Source organism: Scyliorhinus canicula, chromosome 14 (genome assembly GCF_902713615.1).
Source record: "Scyliorhinus canicula chromosome 14, sScyCan1.1, whole genome shotgun sequence".
Lineage (NCBI taxonomy): Eukaryota > Metazoa > Chordata > Chondrichthyes > Carcharhiniformes > Scyliorhinidae > Scyliorhinus > Scyliorhinus canicula.
In genome coordinates, this window is record NC_052159.1 from 51,169,129 (window position 1) to 51,188,800 (window position 19,672).

The following is a 19,672-nucleotide window of genomic DNA, read 5'->3' on the forward strand; positions in this document are numbered from 1 at the left end:
ACTTCATTGAAGCCTACTTGTGACAATAAGCGATTATTATTCTTTTGATTGGCAAACAAATTGCTCCCGGGAGGCATAAAGAACAGCAAGTCGACTAGGGTCAAAGACTAGGTGCAATTCAGCAGACCTAAGCTGAAGTCCCCTGAAACAGCGCATTTAATGGGGTGTTGCTCGGTGGCGTCGAGAAGCATCTCGCTGTTAAACAACACTTTGCCTTTTTTCTGGGCCTTGGCGGAACGCCCTGCTGGCGATCATGAGGCCATACTGGAAGGCTGCCCTGATCTTCCCCCCTCCCCCTTTCAGGCCCCCGCCCTGCTTTAGACTCCCCGCTTCATCCCCCAAGCTATGGGAGGCCCTTGGGGACCTTACGCCCCCCAACCCCCTCTGCCTATTAAGTCTCCCCCCCCCCCCCCCGCCAAAAGGCCTGATCCCTGGTAATGCCAATGTGGCAGTGTCAAGGTGCCCAGGTGCCAGAGGGAGAGCCAAGGAGCCACCCTGCCCTGTCCCTGACCATAATGAGGTCTCCTATGGCCTGGGAGACCCTCCAGGTGCTGTAAAGCCTGGTCCACGTTTGTACCGCTCAGTACTAAATGGCACCCTGACAAGGTGTCTCAGGGTCATCCGTTGAGTCCTGGGCACTGGTTGAATCGGGCGGATGTATATTTAAATTAAATATGCTGATCTGGGTCACACCCAGTGAGGGCGAGATCCAGATTGCAAGATGTTTCGAGCATCGCGAATCTTGTGAGATTCTATAGCCTCACCCGACACAAAGTTGAGTGCGATAGGGCTGCTGAACCACGCCCTCTGTTCTGATCCGAGTTAATGTTATAACGGGAAAGAAAGATCCCAGAATGTAACACTGGCTCAATGTAACTTATACTTTTTTTCAAACATGAAGCAACAGGACCACTAATTAGTTTTAACAACAAGGAAAACATTTATGAAACATGAAAAAATAGATTATAATAAAATACTCCTTTATTTCCCCCCTTCTGTTAACAAATACACACAGGTTTTATGATTAACACAGATGACAAAGTACATTTGAAGCTACAATGGTTTCATTAGCACACAAAGTCCATCTTTAAAACATACAGATTGGCTGTAATGAAACATACACAGTCCAGTCTGAACCTAAATTAGTTTCAGTGGATATCGCCTCAGAATTCCCCCCAGATGATTGTGACATGAGAGTTCCCAAGTTCCACTCCCAAAAATGTGTTTTAATACATCCTCTTGCAATGAGGATTTCCAATTAGCAAGTTGTATTTCAAAATCCACTCCACATTTTCCAAAGGACTCGTTGGAACTTCCGCTCCACTTCTACTACCTAATTCACTCCAGGGACGGAATTCTCTGCCACCCGGGAATCGGCGGGGGCCGCGATGGGTCGAAGTCCCGCCGCTGACAGGCCGTTCCTGCTGTTGGGAATTAAAGCACGTCTGGTGCTGGCGGGATTGGCAGCGCGGGCGGGCGCCGGGGTCTTGGGGGGGGGGGGGCGGGGCAATCTGGCCCCGGGGGGTGTCCCCACGGTGGCCTGGCTCGCGATCGGGGCCCACCGATTGGCGGGCGGATCTGTGCCGTGGGGGCACTCTTTTTCTTCTGCCCCGCCATGGCCTTCATCATGGTGGGGGCGGAAGAGACCCCCCTCCGCATGCGCCGGTATGACGTCAGCAATCGTTGACGCCGCACCGGCGCATGCGCAGACTTCCGCTGGCCAGTGAAGGCCTTTTGGCCCCGACTGGCAGGGCGCCAAAGGCCGTTCGCGCCGGCCGGCGTAGCGAGAGCCACTCCGGCGCGGGCCTAGCCCCTAAAGGTGCGGAATTGGGGAGGCCCGACGCCGGAGTGGTTCATGCCACTCCGTCCCGCTGGGACCCCCCGCCGGGTAGGGGAGAATCCAGGCTCAGGATTTTACTCCAATCAATTTAGGATTCCTTTGTCTTGACTGACTTCCACTGTGTACACCAACTCTGATATCCAGCCAATACTGCCTTCCCAATTACTTTCAAATTTGTCTTGTAGACTGTGGTAAGACATTCCAAACATTTATGATTACTTTAGAAACTTTCAGAAACTTAACTTACCAGCCGATCTCTTCGCAGTTTTGTCTGTGTTGCCCATGAACAATATCCTGTTCTATTTCCAGGTTTTGTAGAACCAACCGTTCTTCAGTTCATTTGGAGCTTGCTTTGTTGCATTTTAGTGCTCTGAGTAGAACTATGAGAGCTGCCTTTTAACTGTTTCCCTATCTCCAACTGCTGTCAGCTGAATTGTGGGAGATATTCCCTCTCCGGCGGTCTAACTGCACTAACGTCCCTGACTTCCAGTTAAACTAAAGAACAAAGGAAAGTTTTTTCCCTTACAAGGGCCTCTTGCTGCCAAGCAACTATATTTACTCTTGACATCGAAGCTATCGCAGTTGGAACGGAAACCACCCCCAAACACCTTTGTTCAGCATGAATCTATCTATAGGTCCCTTCCAGGCACAGAAACATTAAATTGAACCTACTTAAAATTATACTTTTTTCTTTAAATTTAGAGTACCCAATTATTTTTTACCAATTTAGCGGGGCCAATCCACCTACCTGCACATCTTTGGGTTGTGGGGCAGACACAGGGAGAATGTGTAAACTCCACACAGACAGTGACCCAGGGCCAGGATCGAACCCTGGTCCTCAGCGCCGCAGGCTGCAGTATTAACCACTGCGCCACCATGCCGCCCTTAACATATATACTTATTACTAATGTTTACGAATATAAATATAAATCCCTTAAAACTATCTTTGTTTTCCTAACAACTCTTATTAACAATAATGGCTCTCAGGCCATATTATGAGTTCAATTCCTATAGTTATATCATCTACTGTGCTATACTGCAACAGGAGAACAATTCCTAAAAAAGTCAAAGTAAGAAATCCTAAACAATTATTGAACAAGGCTTCTTTTTAATGTCTGCAAGAAAAGCATTGTAATGACAAATGTATAATAATATAACAATAGTCAAATATCATACACAGAAAATTGAAATGCAACTCTGGAAGTAGTGAACATCTTCAGAAATGTTGTTACAGTACTTGTTATAATAATCTTGTCGATCAACAGTCTATTGTTGTAATTATATGAATTGCAATGGAGAGAAAATACTTTTTTCAGAATACTGTAAGCATTGCATTTGCCAACACTACGGCATTGCTAAGCGTGCGATTGTGCTTTGGAGATGCCAGCGAGAATTTCCCTCACCACGTGCCTTGTGACCCGAGCCATTTTTGCTCATTTTGTTCAGACTGGGATAAAAGTATAAAAATACAGCTCAATCACGAGCTCTTCCACTAAGAAAGATTTAATGAACTTGCACTGCCTAATACTTGTTTTAAAACTATTTGAAATGTCCCATTTCAGTATAGATAACTAGTCTGAATTTGTGACTTTGTAAAAGTGAAACGGCTCATTTTAAAAAGGTATAAAATAAACAAAACAAAAGCTGCAAGTCTGAAGCAGAAAATCCTGGATATGCATAATCAGGCCGAACAGAATCTAATAGAAGACAGTCACCAACAAAGGTGAGATGAAGAATTTCATTGGCTAACAATGCACATCAAAAATTATGGATGAGCAAATCTCAGTTTTCCACTATGTGCAGGAGACAACTGCGATTCTCCACTGCCGATGTGTTTTTTTTCACTTGGAGACTTAGGGACATATTGTTTCCCTCCAGTATTTTATTTATTTTTTTATTTCATTAACTTGCACCTGACACAGTCAATTGTGGGAGGATCATGTAAACTTTCTCTTACAATCTTTTGTTTATTCAACTTCAGTGCAGATCCGACATCTGTTCAGTGGTGGCTACATATATGAACAAACGTATTCCTTTTCTGTCTCTTCCTTTAGATCTAAAGTAAAAAAATAAAAGAATCACATAGCTGTTATTTATTTTTCAATTTCCCCCTTTCTCCTGCAGATCATGTTTTGGTGCTGTCAGAGATCCCACCGCACTCATTGCCCGATGAATGTATTTAAGAGTGGGAATCTTGCTTTATTGCCTTCAGTGCCTAGGGGAAGTGAAACCAACTGCACTCCTAACTTCTCCACTCACCGATAGCAACTGTTATCTCCAGCGTCCTGCAGGAGAGAGGGAAGTGTGCCAGTGAATCGAATATAATCTGTTTTGGCCAATGTGGCTATGAGGTTTGCAGCAGTTATAATTTGAGGGTGAGTTGAGGTTTATGAATGTTAGGTATGAGTCCTGATTAATAGATTGTTGTTTGGTGAGCAATAACAATGTGGTGTATTGCACAATAACTCAGGCTAGTGGTGTAGTTCAGAGGTCATGGCATTTGAAAATGCACTCCCTAGCCTTGACCTCTTGTGTGAACCTTTTGTGGCGCTGCATCCAGGTCAGGACTTGACTCCTGGACAATGACCACCAGGGCTCACAGAGCCCACACTCTTCTAAGAGTGCCTGAAGGGCCTGGTGTTCCTTTGCAGACAGATAACATCACTCCTCCTCTGCACCTCCTCGACCAAGGACTAAACTGCAGCGTGGAAAATCTTAGAGACCCCTTGCTACCATGGGGTGCTATTACTGGGTATTTTCCGACCTACAATAAATTGTTGGATGGCTTCTTGCACCTAATCTAGCCACTAACCTCTCCTTTAAAAGGTGTATTAGTCCAGGTTACTTTTAACTGGCCCTAGACTCACAATTGTGCAACCCCTGCTGAGGTGTGCAGCCACTCAGCAATGGGGTTAGTACTGGCTGAACACTGAAATCATGTAAATCGGTGCGTATGTCAGCTTTATGGAAACCATCTGATTTTCATAGCGGGCAGGCAATCCGTAAAGACAGCTTTACGTCCATTCAGCAATGTGAAAATCAATTCCCCACCATACAGTCTCCACTATAGTTTTTCTGTGTCATCAGCTGAAAACCTATTTGGTATTTTGTGCGGTGACCTTTTTTCTTGACATACCTAAACATTAAAACTGTTGCTAACAGCAGCATGGTGGCACAGTGGTTAGCAGTGGCTGCCAATGGCGCTGAGGACCCGGGTTCGAATCCCTGCCCTGGGTCACTGTCTGTGTGGAGTTTGCAAATTCTCCCCGTGCCTGTTTGGGTTTCACTCCCACAACCCAAAGATGTGCAGGATAGGTGGATTGGCCACACTAAATTGCCCCTTAATTGGAAAAAATTATTGGGTACTATAACTTTATAAAAAAAAACAACTGTTGCTAACATGGCACTAAAATGCTTTACGAATGCATTTTCTGCTTGTCGCTTCTCTTATCTCCTTCATGTTCTTGCATGTTGTCTATCATTTGCAGTATGTGGTACAATCAACACTTTTCTCATTTTAACATGTTCCCTCCTTGCGTCCTTGTTTCAGAAGTTTGAATGGAGTCATTATGACAACGTCATGGTCTGCGAGGCCTTTGAATAGACACGATTAAGCAAGTTTTGCCAACACTCCACCTCTGCTGTTCAAAATCAGTACAAGAGTATTGCAGAACTCCAGCGTACCACACAAACAAATATTGCCAAAGTGCCCTTTCTGAAATATAAGAAATGTTTGTTGCCTCATCATTTTCAACAATTGTTCCACTGTTGTCATGAACATTTTTCTAGCAACAAGAAATTCCTATGTTAAAGAATCATCTGCTCAGCAATATTCAAAGTGTTCTTATTCTTATCGACGAGAAAAACAAAGCAAACTATCTAATGTTCAGATTATTTGAAGAACATGTCAAAAATGTAGTTTTTTGATAAAACAACATTCTCATTATAAAGTGAATTTTCACAAATTCTGCGTTTTACACTAAATGAAGTCATTTTGAAACATAGGAACTGTTGTAAGGTAGAAAAAGGCAGCAGCGAATTTCACACAGCCAGATCTGGTGGGTGGCAATGTGGTCAATTTGCAGAATTGTTAACGCTCTGGAGGCCGTTTGGCCCATCTTTCCTGCACCAGCTCTCTGAATGAGCGATTCACCTAATGCCATTCCCCTGCCTTCTGTCCGTAACCCTGCACATCCTTCCTTTTCAGATAACAGTCTTATTCCCTTTTGAGTGCTTCAATTGAACTTGCCTCAATCACACTCTCAGGCAGTGCAGTCCAGGCCTCAACCACTCGCTGTGAGAAGATGATTTTCCTCACACTGTTTTTGCTTCTTTTACCAATTGCTTTAAATCTGTGTTCTCTGGACCCCTCATGATATGTAATACCTCAATCAAATTTCCTGGCCACCTTCTTTACTCCAAGGAAAACAGTCCTAACTTCCCCAATCTTCATAACTGAATGTCTTCATTCCTGGAACCATTCTTTTGAATCTTTGCTGCACTGTCTCCAATGCCTTTGCATTCTTCCTAAAGTGTCCAGAACAAGGTGCAATACTCCAGCTGAGACCAAACTATTGGTTATACAATGACCTCAACATGACCTCCTTGTTTTTGTACTCTATGTTCCTATCAATAAAGCCCAAGATACCGTATGCTTCATTAACCACTCTCTCAACCTGTCTTGCCACCTTCAAGATCTCATCCACATCTCCGCTCAGGTCTCTCTGCTCCTGCACCCGCCGTGCAATTTGTTTTATATTTGTCCCTCCATGTTCTTCCTACCAAAATTAATCTTTTCACATTTCTCTGCATGGAGAATGTTCTCTGGTTTGTTGAAATAAATTGACCTCAGCCACTTTAACATTTTTCGATTATAAAAGTTGCTGAAATGGAGCAAATAAATAATAATAATCTTTATTAATGTCATAAATAGTCTTACATTAACACTGCAATGAAGTACTGTGAAAATCCCCTAGTCGCCACTCTCTGGCACCTGTTCAGGTACACTCAGGGAGAATTCAGAATGTCCAATTCACCTAACAAGCACATCTTTCGGGACTTGTGGGAGGAAACCAGAGCACCTGGAGGATACCCACGCAGACACGGGGAGAACTGCTGGGATTACAGAGTAAAAGTGCCAGAGACAAGTTGCAAATAATTACTGGCCAGGGGTGTTGCAGTACGAGACTCTGGTGTGTGTGTGTGTGTGTGTCTGTGGGGGGGGGGGGGGGGGGAGAGGAGGAGGAGGAGGGGTGATGGGCATGGGACTGAGGGGTGTAGGGGGCTTTGATTGGAAGGGCAGGAAGGGAGAGGGCATTTAAGGATCCGTTACCTTGGGGGGGGGGGGGGGGGGGGGGTTTATACCTGATCTTCAAAGAGGCCATTCATGGAGGTGTTCCCCATCGCCTCCCCCTCAACCTTTGCTCAATGTCTGGACAGGGTAACTTGCTGAGCTCCCCCCAACTACTCCTCCCAATGTCCCTGAAGCACCCCGGCTGGCCTGGGTGGGAAGGAATCGTTATTGACCATTAATTGGCATTCAGGGGCCTCAATAGGGGCATGGGCAGACTAACTGCCCTAGGCCTCACCCACCCCGATAACATTTTGGACAGGTTGGGGGGAGGGCGGTGGGATGGCCACTTGGGGAATTTTACAGACCTGCATTCTCACAAATTCTGCCCCATGTATTTGAAGCGAGGCTTCAATCCACGGCCTTCTGAATCAGAGGCAAGGCAACTACATCGATGTGACAGTTAATATTTCAGGGTCAGTTTTAGCAGTTGTTTGCACTTTTTATGATAAAAATAATTGTGATGTATAAGTCCTATTAGTGTTGGCATAGCTCAACTTCAGGAAGCAGCTGCCTTCAAAGATTGAATGCCACAATTTAAAAAAAAATCTAGAGTACCCAATTGCTTTTTTCTCCAATTAAGGGGCAATTTAGCGTAACCAATTCACCTAACTTGCACATCTTTGGGTTGTGGGGTGAAACCCACGCAGACATGGAGAGAATGTGCAACTCCACACAGACAGTGACCCAGGGCCAAACCGGGGTCCTCAGCGCCGTGAGGCAGCAGTGCTAGCCACTGTGCCGCCCCTCTGCCACAATTTAACAGTTGGTACAATGGTTTTTTATTGAGAACTCCAGATGCTGTTTCTACAATTGTTAATCTCTGCTTAATCCCCAAAATATTACAAACATTAAAGTATGGGGTGATTAGTAAATGCAAAGATCAGCATTATGAATAGGAGGTGAATATTTCAGCTACTTACATAGTTATTGCACTTTGTCTATAATGAATTGGTGAATTCAGCATCCATTTTCTTGTTCGCTTCATAATTTTCCTAATGTAGCAAAACAATGAAATTCTGTTATATACTGCTCTTCATTTGTACAGACAGACATATGCATTGTAAACATAAATGGTAACAAAATTACTTTGCAACTGAGAAACTTGTTTATTTTGGGAATTATGCTTGCATCTGCCAAGCATGTGTTTGATTTGAAATGAAAATGAAGTGCTGGAAATACTCAGCAAGTCCAGCAACATCTGTACAGAGAGAAAGAGAGTTAATGGGTGCAATTCTCAGGAAACATTTCTAAGTGTGGTAGCGATCGGGAATTGTCGCTTGCATCCCGCCGCTCGGCCCAGCGAGGCCGGCAACAGAATTCAACATTAATTGGTCCACTTAACGAGGCCTCATGGCCTTTTGTCACTAATGAAGGCTCGCCAGCTGATTTGCCGGGATCGCTCTTGCCAGCCTCCCTGCTAACAAGGTCAAGCAGCACTTTTGCTCAGCCAATCCCAGCCAGCTCGCAATAATGACGCCGAGGAAACCAGCCCCACGATTCGGGGACACTGACCTGGGGAGGCGTCTAGACACAGTGGAGGCCAAGAGAGATGGCCTGTTCCCCCGAGGGTCCCGGTGGGTGTAGGGCAGCCAGTGCTGCCTGGGACGAGGTATCGGCAGCAGTCAGCTCGGGCAGTGTGACCAGGAGGACTGGCCTCTAGTGCAGGAAGAAGGTCAACGACCTACACCGGGCAGCACGAGTGAGTAGACACCAATGCCCTCCCACCCCTCCCAAAGCTCCCAAGGGAGCATCCACCCCCAACTCCTCAAGCAACTGCCAACCCTCCCTCCACCACTCTCCCCCTTCAACACCCTTAACCCCCCCTCCACACCCATCTTCCTACCATCGTGAACCATGCGTGTGTCTCCTCAGGAAAAGCTTTCCCATAATTGTCAGGAGAGGGCCCAGACTGGCGGAGCGATGCCGGGCTTAAGAATCCTCACCTCCTTCAAGGAGTGTGCCCTTGAGGTGGCTGAGGACAGGGTGGTCAGCAATGCGGAGGCTGGTGGACGCTGCAGAGGTGAGGAACCACTGGGGTCCACCAAGGGACCTGCCATTGTTATAGGCGCGGCACAGCTATCATCCCCACCCTCCATCAGCGAGGATACACATACCTCGGTGGGTCATGTTAGTGAACAGGCTTCGGGGGCACCATCTGGTGAGCACCGCACTATTGTTGAAGCACATCAGGTGGAGGCAGGAATCCCCAGGCGAGACAGCAGTTGGAGGTCTGCTGGAGCCCTGGACCCAGCTGGGTCCCAGCCTGATGCTGAGCCTCTGGTGCAGGATTACCCGGAGCTGTTGGAGACAATAGGAAGCAGCTCGGACATTCAGAGGGTGCTTCAGCATCATGCCAGCAGATCCATAGCCGCTTGGAGAAGTCCCAGAGGTTATGGGCACAGGAGATGTCGCCAGCAATGCGTGGCACCGAGGTCAACACTGCTAGGGTGGCAACCACAGTGGACAGCCTGGTGCACGACGTAGGCACCATTAATGAAGATGTCAAAGGTGCCGCGCAGTCGGTGATGGCCATGACGGAGGGTCTCAGCAGCATGTCTGCCTCGATGGGCAACCAGTGCCAGGCCGACCTTGATGAGGTTCTGTGGGGCATTTCCCACTCTCATATGGGAATGGGTGAAGTGCTGCGGAGCTTGTTCCAGTCGCAGGTGGGCATTGCCAAGGCACTGCAGAGCATAGCCCAATCACTGAGGAGCATTCCTGAGGGCGTCGACACAATAGTGCGGACCATGGGGAACCGCCAAGGTGGCAGCGCCAGACGATGCAGGGGCAGTTGGGGTTCGAATCAGCTGCGTCTCCGTCCCAAGGTGAACCCCAGGGCCCTATGGGCACTTGGCGGAAGGAGGGGGCGCTGAGTGCCAACTCAAACCCGTCCCATGGAGTGGCAATGGTGGACACCAGCTCCTCCGACTTCCATCCCTCTGATGAGGCTGTGTCTCACATTCAGCACAAGGGACAGGGCAGCACGGCTGTGCAAGTACCGCTGACAAGTGAGCCGGGGCCCTCTGGCCTCAGAGCCTGCGAGGGGCATCGAAGGCCACAGGATGACGTAAGCAGCTGGTACTCTCCACCTCAGATGTGCATCCTAGCAAGACATCTAGACGTAGTGGTAGAGCTAGGAGGGCCAAGCATGTTGAGGATCACTGAGGGCACCGGGGGAGGGGGTGGGTAGGCAGAGGGTGAGGGGGATTGGAGGGTGGAAGGCTGTACCATTGGGAGAGTGGGGTCTTGCATTACACATTAAACACCTTTGTGCACAACCAGTATGATGCCTCTATCACTTTCCTCCGCAACGCGGGCTGACTTCTGAACTCTTGGCCCATCTCTCCAGGCACCTCCCCCTCTCTGTGGCACTCACCCACCCTCCGGCCGTGGACATGTCCCCAAAGCTGTGTTCCGTCCCCTGGGTGTTCGGATGTTGGCTGCTGTGTGTGTGGTGTTGCCTCCTGCAGTGTTCAAGCACAGTGTGCAGGCATCATTGAGATGCTACACAATGACTCCCACATACTACATGGCCCATCCATCCACGGGAATCCTTGGGATGTATGAGCTGCTCATCTAACCATAATTGCCAATTCCCTATTAGCAATAGCCTTCAGCCGCATGGCCCGAGGCCACAACAGTAGGTAGGTTATGGGTGGTCAGTGGGTCAGATGGGTAGGGACAAGGGTTGCCCCCAGAATGGGGAAATACGATCCATTTGGTGCCAGGAGCCCTCCTATGGTGGCCCACCCCAGCCGAGAGTCCCCCATCCCCGCCGAGCAGAGGGCAGCAATCACACCGCCCCCGGGCTGTTTGCCTGTGAGCAAAGGTGGCTACCCACCTCCTTGGCTCCCCACAGAAGCCCTTCTGCCAGGTTCACGTTTTTCAATAGGAGTACTAATCACGCCAGCGGGACCACGTGCTGCTGAATGACAGGAGGCCGTTGGATATTGGGTGGCTCCCATTAATTGTACGGAAATAGGGCTTAAGTGGTGATAATTGGTTTCTTGCCTCGCTATGGCAAGATCCGGATTTCACCTACGGGAGCGGGCTGGTTGCATCGCAAACTGTTTGGTGCCTGGCGCGGTTCTCATTTTTGGCCTCTCCCATTACTCACCAGCCTTGTTTCGCTCAAGCGAGAGCGTAACGAGGCCTGAGAATCGCGGCCAATGTTTCGAGTTCAATATGGATCTTCTTCAGCATTCTGGAGTTCCAAAATTGGCATTTAATTCAGAGCCCTTCCCAAAAAGCGGCAATGTGGGCCTCTTGCCAGGACAAGTCCACCAGTACCTCCATTAAATACCACATCCTGCTCCATGTGGGAATTCGAGAATTATACCCATATCCTGGTTAACCATATGTACAGAAAGCTCCAGCTTTGGATTTCAGAGCTTGAGCAGCAGCTGTATCACTGCAGAGCATCCAGAAGGCTGCAAGCTTCATAGATAGCACATTTATGGATGTGGTCACCCCGTAGCCTAAGGGTATGCAGACAGATAGAGAATGCCTGATCGTAAGGCAGTGAAGGAGCAGGTATGTAGTGCAGTACTCTGAGTGCTTCACATTTCCAACAAGCATTCAGTTCTGGTGTGAGTAGTAACTCATCTGGGGAGTGTAGCCAGAGCCAAATCCATGACACCACAGCTGGTGTCAAGGAGAGCAAGACGAGGATTGAAAGACAATAATAATAGGCAATTCAGAAGTTATGGGAATATGCAGGTGCTTCTATGTATGCAGACATGAAGCCAGGATGGTATTCTGTCTCCTTGATGTCACGGTCAAGGACATCATCGAAGAGCTGCAGAACACCCTGTGTGTGTGTGTGGGGGTGGGGGGGGGGGGGGGGGGGGGGGGGGGGGGGGGGAAGAGATAGAGATTATGGTAAACATTGGTACCAATCACATAGGTAGAAAGAGGGATGAGGTCCTGCAGACAGAATTGAGATAGTTAAAAATGAAACTGGAAATGAGGGCTTCAAATGTAATCATCTCCTGATGCGCAAGTGAGAGTAGAAATAGTAGAATAGAGGAAATGAATGTGTGACTGGAGAGATGGTTCAGGAGGAAGAGCTTCAGAATCCTAGGATATTGGGACAAGGTCTGGGGGAAGATAGGACCTGTACAGACAAGGTGAGTAGCAGCTGAACAGAGCCGGAAGCAATTTCCTTGTGGAATGGTTTGCTAGCGCTGTTGGGAAGGGTTTAGATTAACTTGTCAAGGTTGTGTTAACCAGCAGCTAATGTTAGCGAGGAACACCAAAGAACACAGAAAATTGGGAGAGACAGATAGCACTGGAGGGGGAAAGAATAAGGCATTAGGTGAGGTCAGAGTAAGATGGCATACAATATAATCCAAATTAGTATGTGAATATGTGGAATGTACTAAATAAGGTTAGTAAGCCTCGGCATAGATAACCATGTGGAAATGTTGTGGCAATCACAGAGATTTGCCTCAATGACGGACAGGACTGGGCACTAAATATTCCTGGATACAAGGGGTGGATTCTCTGAGCCTCTGTGCCAAAATCACGATCGGCGCGGGGGCGGAGAATGGGGCGTTGACGCCGAAATCCGGCGCGACGCCGCTCTCGCGATTCTCCAGTCCCCGGAGAATTGTCGCAAATCGTGCGTGCGCGGCCTACGCAGCGCGGGTAGGGGGCATTGACAGAGGCCCCCACGGCACTTCTCCGGGGACAACTGACCGAGTTCCTGATGGCGTGGTTCCAACCACGTTTTGCCTGTTGGTAACGGCTGATGGCGGCTGCGGACTCAGTCTGCTTAAGGAAAGTTGAGAGTGAAACGCCCACATTTTCACGCTGGCGTGGGGACATAGCCCCATTATTGGAGAATCCCGCCCAAGGTGTTCAAGAAAGATAGGGAAAAGAAAGGATGAAGTTTGTAATATTTAATAAAGAAAAAATCACAGTGCTCAAGAAAGAGGATGTCTTAGAGAGGTCAAGGACAGAATCAATTTAGCTAGAGCTAAGAAACAGTAGAGGTACCATTACATTGCTTTGTGTAGTCTATAGGCCACCAACTAGTGGGAAAGATAAAGAGGGGGGGATTTACAAGGAAATTTCAGAGAACTAAAAGAATCGTATAGCAGTTATAATGGGGGTTTTAATTATCCTAATATTGCCTGAGACAGTGTGTTGAGGAGAATTTTCTACATTAACATGTTACCAATCCAGTGAGAAAGGGAACATTTCTGGACCTAGTTCTTGGGAATGATGTTGGCCAAGGGATCACGCGTTAGTCGGGGAACAGTTAATGTACAATGATCATTGTATCACTTTAGGTTGTCCATGGAGAAAGACCAAGAACAATCCAGAGCAACAATAATTATTTGGGGGAGGAAAAACTTTAATGGAGTGAAAACAGATCTGGCCTGGTGAATCTGTGGAATTATTTGCCGCAGAAGGCTGCAGAGGCCAAGTAACTGAGTTTCTTTAAGACAGGGGTAGATAGGTTCTTGATTGATAGGGGGAACCAGGGGTTAGAACATAGAACAGTACAGCACAGAACAGGCCCTTCGGCCCTCGATGTTGTGCCGAGATCACCCTACTCAAACCCACGTATCCACCCTATACCCGTAACCCAACAACCCCCCCCTTAACCTTACTTTTTAGGACACTATGGGCAATTTAGCATAGCCAATCCACCTAACCCGCACATCTTTGGACTGTGGGAGGAAACCAGAGCACCCAGAGGAAACCCACGCACACACGGGGAGGACGTGCAGACTCCGCACAGTGACCCAGCCGGGAATCGAACCTGGGACCCTGGAGCTGTGAAGCATTTATGCTAACCACCATGCTACCGTGCTCCCGTTATGGGGAGAAGGCAGGAGAATGGGAATGAGAAACATATCAGCCATGATTGAATGGCGGAGCAAACTCGACGGGCCGAATGGCCTAATTCTGCTCCCATGTTTTTATGGCCTGGATAAATTGGAACCAAAAATTGACAAGCAAAATTGCAACTGTACAATGGGCTACCTTTAAAGAGGTGATAGTTTTCATAGAGTCAAGCTTATTCTCATGAGGGGGAATGGTCGGGGAAACAAATCCAGAGCTCCAGGATTACAAAAGTAATCAAAAGTAAGAAAAAAGATGTATCTGACAGATGTCAGGTGGATAAATAAAATTGAGAATCAGTCTTAATATGAAACAACCAGAGAAAAATTGAAAAAGACAAATGAGAGATGCAATGAGAGAGTATGAGAAGAGACCAGCAGCTAACATAAATAGGAGCAGGAGTAGCCCATGGAGCCATATGGTTGAAACAATATTCTAAACCAGGTGGAAGAACAGATGGACCTGGCAGAATATCATCAAAGAGCAGAGCAGATTGTGTGTATGGTTGAAAAAGCAAACAACATCCTGGGTGTTATAATTTTGTTAGAGAGTACAAAAACAAGGAAATTATGGTGAACCTGCATAAAGCATTGTTTCAGCCTCAGCCGGAGTATTACATCCAGTTCTGGGCACCACACTTTAGGAAGGATATGAAGGTGTTGGTGAGAGTGCACAAAAGATTCACGAGAATGGTTCTAAAGTTGAGAAACTTTCAAAGTATTTTGGATTGGCATTCTGCCATTAAAGACTTACCCTCCTTATTGCCTGCTGAATGTGCTGAGGAACATCTGGTATCAAACTTGACAGCAGATATTTACATACAAATACAGCATGCTGAAAGAAATAAAAGATATTCTCTTACATATTTAATACAGACTATTTGTTAAAATGCATAAGCTACTGCAGTAGAAGTTACGTTGCATTGGTGCTAAAATATTTTCAGAAAATAGACAGTCGATTGTCAAAATTTTATGTAATTATTGTTATGGTACAGTATTACAAGTTCATATTTATATTGGGATATGTTTATGACCAAACATTCAGCACGTTGGAACAAGTCCATATAGACCAGGAAGATCCCACGTTTCTGCTCAAGTTAGCTGATCTGAGCTAATAGTGATCGGAGTGTTACATAGAATCATAGAACTTACAGTACAGAAGGAGGCCATTCGGCCCATCGAGTCTGCACCAGCCCTTACAAAGAGCACCCTACTGAAGCCCATATATCGACCCTATCCCCATTACCCAATAAACCCCACTTAACATTTTTTTGGACACTAAGGGCAATTTATCATGGCCAATCCACCTAACCTGCACATCTTTGGACTGTGGGAGGAAACCGGAGCACTCGGAGGAAACCCACGCAGACACGGGGAAAACGTGCAGACTCCGCACAGACAGTGACCCAGCCGGGAATCGAACCTGGGACCCTGGAGCTGTGAAGCAAATGTGCTAACCACTATGTTACCATGCTGCTGTTACAGCTGGTCATTTAACAGCAATTGGTGGAATTTTAAATCAATTAATTAATAAATCTGCAATAAAAAATAAGGCCAGGATTCTACATTCCCGAGTCTAAGTGCTCCTGCCAGCAGAGAATCAGGATTGATCTCCACTGGCACTAGCAGCGGTGCCCAGGTGCCGTACTGAGCCTGCAGCCCACTGATCATTACATAGCGAAGAGATCTGTACATGCATGCACCAAGACCAGGAAACATTCTTTCTTGGGCTGATAAGTGGCAAGTAAAATTCATGCCACACAAGTCCCAGGCAATGGCCAACTACAACAAGAGAATATTTTTAAAAAACATTTTATTGGAGGCATTTTCAAATAACTATCTCCCTATGACAGTCAATGGCATTAGCACCAGTGTATTCCCCACCATCAACTTCGTGAGTGCTACCACTGACCAGAAACATAACTGGACTAGCCATACAAACACCGTGGCAACACAAAGTACCTCCTCAGACTCCCCAAACCATGTTCACAAGGCACAAGTCAAGAGTGTAATGGAGTATTCACCATATACCTGTATGCGTGTAGCTCCAACAACACTCAAAAAGCTCAACACCATCCAGTTAAGAACAGCACATTGATCAACACCCTGTCCACCACCATAAATATTCACTCTGTCTACCAAACGTTCACAGTGGCAGCGCTGTGTTCCATCTACAAGATGAACTGCAGCAACTCACCAAGGCTCTTTAAACAATTCCTTCTATATCTATGACCTCTACCAATTGAAGAACATGGGTAGCAGATGTGTGTGAGGACTACCACATGCAAGTTCACCTCCAAGTCACACACCATTCTAATTTGGCATCATATCTCTGTTGCTGCACTCTCATTAGGTCATGATCCTGGAACTCCCTTCCTAACAGCACTGTGCATATACCTGCACAAGATGTACTGCACCAGTTCCTGATGATTAGGGATAAGCAATAAATACTGACCAGCCAGCGATGCTCACACCTCACAAAGCAATAGAAAAATTGCAACCCTAAATGGCAACAGAAGAAAACTTTCATCTTATCCCTCGAGTTCAGATCCTGGAATGGAAGGCCAGTATTTCATAGAATCATAGAATTTACAGTGCAGAAGGAGGCCGTTTGAGCCATCGACTCTACGCTGGCCCCTGAACGAGCATCCTACCTAAACTCCCACCTCCACCCTATCCCCATGACCCAGCAATCCCACCTAATTTTTGGACACCACGGGCCAATTTAGAGTGACCAATCCACCTAACCTGCACATCTTTGGACTGTGGGAGGAAACCAGAGCACTCGGAGGAAACCCACGCAGACAGGAGGAGAACGGCAGAATCTGCACAGACAGTGACCCAAACTGGGAATTGAACCCGGGTCCCTGGAGCTGTGAGCGACAACGCTAACCACTGTGCTACCATGCCATGCATCCTCCAGTTCCTTGTGCCACTATTTCATGCATTGTCATCCGCATTATCAAAAATGTTGAGAAAATTGAAAGGTCACAAGGTTTTTCCCTCCTTGAAGAGATTCATCAGGCGTGTTTTATAGAATTCCTACAGTGCAGAAGGAAGCCATTCGGCCCATCGAGTCTGCACCGACCGACCAAAAGAACACTCTATTCAGGCCCACTCCCCTCCCTATCCCCATAACCCAACCTACACATCTCTGGACACTAAGGGACAATTGGGCATGGCCAATCTACTTAATCTGCCCATCTCTGGACTGTAGGAGGAAACCAGAGCACCCGTAGGAAACCCACACCGACACAGGGAGAACATGTAAACTCCACACAGTCACCCAAGGCCACAATCAAACCCGGGTCCCTGGTTCTGTGAGACAACGGTGCTAACCACTGTGCCACCATTGATATTATACCTTTTAAATTATAGCACATAATACCAGTAAAACCTGTTCTATTGTCTTTTTCTAAACAATATTGTCGCAGGATTTTCCCCAGCAGATTAATGTAAAATGACATTTATTGAAATAATTACCATACCTCAAATACAATCAGGATTATGAGTTTTTCATGAAAGGGCTTCTCCTTCCCAAAGTCTGCAGTAAATGCGATGAGGCAGCCATTGGTTACCACAGCTATATTATTTATTAGATCCAGTATTGTGAACCAGTGACCTGATAATACACAATGTATGTTAGTCGTGGCCCATATCCACAAACTAAATAAAAACATGGTGCAGTAGCGTTTTACTGGCAGTAGAGGGTACATTTTCCCACTAAGCCTTTACACATAACAACCACAGAAAATTAATCAGAAATGGAAACTTTGCTAATGAGTGGTCAGGTCCATTTCCATCATTAATGTTAACAAATGGAAATTAATAATGATTGCTAAGGCATACACCTGCTTTTTGATAATCTTATCAAAATAATAAAATATTTTAATATGAGATTTATAAGCATCTCCAAGCACGGACAAAATGGTTCTCCAGACCTTCTAGCCTGGTAGGATGCCAGGAGAGAACTGTCTGGGGATACAGACCGATACGAATAACCCCACTTTGATAGACAACATCAGCACTTTGCAGCACATTTCAGAGCATCCTGGACAGATGTCGACATCTATGCAGTATGATCACAAGAATGAGGTGCAGGCCAGCATAGAGAATGTGGCTAGTCAGGGCCAATCAAGATCGTAGAGAAAATTTAATGGAGTGCTGCAAAGAAATGACAGTTTGAATAAATAAAGGGAGTGCCGCATAGAATCCATGTTGCCAACTGGGAACAGCCTGCATTCAAATTTGTTGCAAGGAAAGATTTTGCAATCAATAATCCTTAAGAATGATTGTCATTATTTATTGATATGAAATGTAGGTTGTAGCTGCACTGACAATCACAGGAACTTGCACAGGAAGAAACCTGAAACTGTGTCATCTGTTATGTAATAAATGGTGCACCTTATATAAAAACAGCAAGTAGCGCAAATAACTTAGAGGAGGCTGTGGCATAGTGCAGTGTTTTTCAAACTTTTTTATGGGGACCCATTTTTACCAACTGGCCAACCTTTGGGACCCACGCCGGCCAACGTTCGTGATCCATGCCGGTTGACCTTCGCGACCCATGCCGGCCGACCTTCGCGGCCCACGCCGGCTGACCTTTGCGACCCATGCCGGCTGACCTTCGTGGCCCATGCCAGCCGACCTTCGCGACCCACCATTTTCTCTTACCTTGTTTGCTGCTGACAAAATGGAAGAATTGCAATCGCGCCCATAACACGTGATATCGACGTTCGGGGGCTGTGACCTGCTCTCTGCCTCCCTCACGCTGGAAGATTACATAAATTTTTTTTTTAAATCTTTTGCGTCTCCGAATGCGCAAATTCGGCAGCAGCCGGCTTTTATATTCAATTTTTATTTATTTTTTGTAAATTGTAACAATGTTGTTGCACGGCACTTTGGATCAATTTGCCGATGTCATTGTCAGACTCTTCAGATTCTTCCTGTTTCTTCTCTTCCTCTTTCTCTTCAGCAGCTACAGGGGCAGTGGTGGAAACAACAACTGCAGCAACTGGGGCACGATGACCAGCACCAACATTGCAGATCAGACTATTGACATCAATGTTAGCCAATACCTTGGGGCAAGCAGATTAGGCCAGAAAGGCTCAATGGTCCCACCAGCTGTTTTAATCAGGACATTGCATTTGTCTTCGGTGACAGTGACCTCATCGTCGTGCAGGATGAGCGCGCTGTAGATACAGGCAAGTTCCAAGGTGGAGGCCATGCGCTGGATCTCTGCGGGTGGGTCCTATGGTGCTAGTCGCCAGGGGAAACTCGGCCTTACCTTCGTTCAGAAGAACAGAGCACTTCCGAACCGGGCAGACCACGCAGCAGCTGACTTTTAACTATGACGGCTGTGAGCGGCCTTTTTAACCATATTTTAAAAATGTGGCCGCACTGCGCATGCGTGCCCAATCATCAGTGCATTTTTTAACTATGCTGGTTATGAACGGCCTTCAAAAAGGCCATTTTTTTTTTACATGGTCGTGGCCTTTTTGAAGGCCGCTCACAGCCGGCATAGTTAAAAGCTGGATGCTGCGGCTTTTGCGCGCGGATTTGCGCGATTGGGAGCGTCACGATGGATGGCTCTGCGGCCCGACCGACACCCGCCCGCGACCCACC

At 46.8% G+C, this 19,672-nt stretch overlaps 1 protein-coding gene across 3 annotated transcripts in view; it reads right to left on the reverse strand.

Moving 5' to 3' along the window:
- Nucleotides 1–2,928: 2,928 nt before the first annotated feature.
- The window catches only part of LOC119977639 (anoctamin-1-like), a 103,286-nt gene continuing 86,542 nt past the window's right edge, over nucleotides 2,929–19,672 (reverse strand). For all 3 annotated transcript variants that reach the window (XM_038818792.1, XM_038818793.1, XM_038818791.1), the window contains 4 exons: nucleotides 17,536–17,669; nucleotides 14,802–14,882; nucleotides 8,114–8,185; nucleotides 2,929–3,896 (listed from right to left, as the gene is read on the reverse strand). In XM_038818792.1, coding sequence (XP_038674720.1) covers nucleotides 8,132–8,185; nucleotides 14,802–14,882; nucleotides 17,536–17,669 — 269 coding nt within the window. In that variant the 3' untranslated portion in view covers nucleotides 2,929–3,896; nucleotides 8,114–8,131. The remainder of the gene's footprint in view (nucleotides 3,897–8,113; nucleotides 8,186–14,801; nucleotides 14,883–17,535; nucleotides 17,670–19,672) is intronic.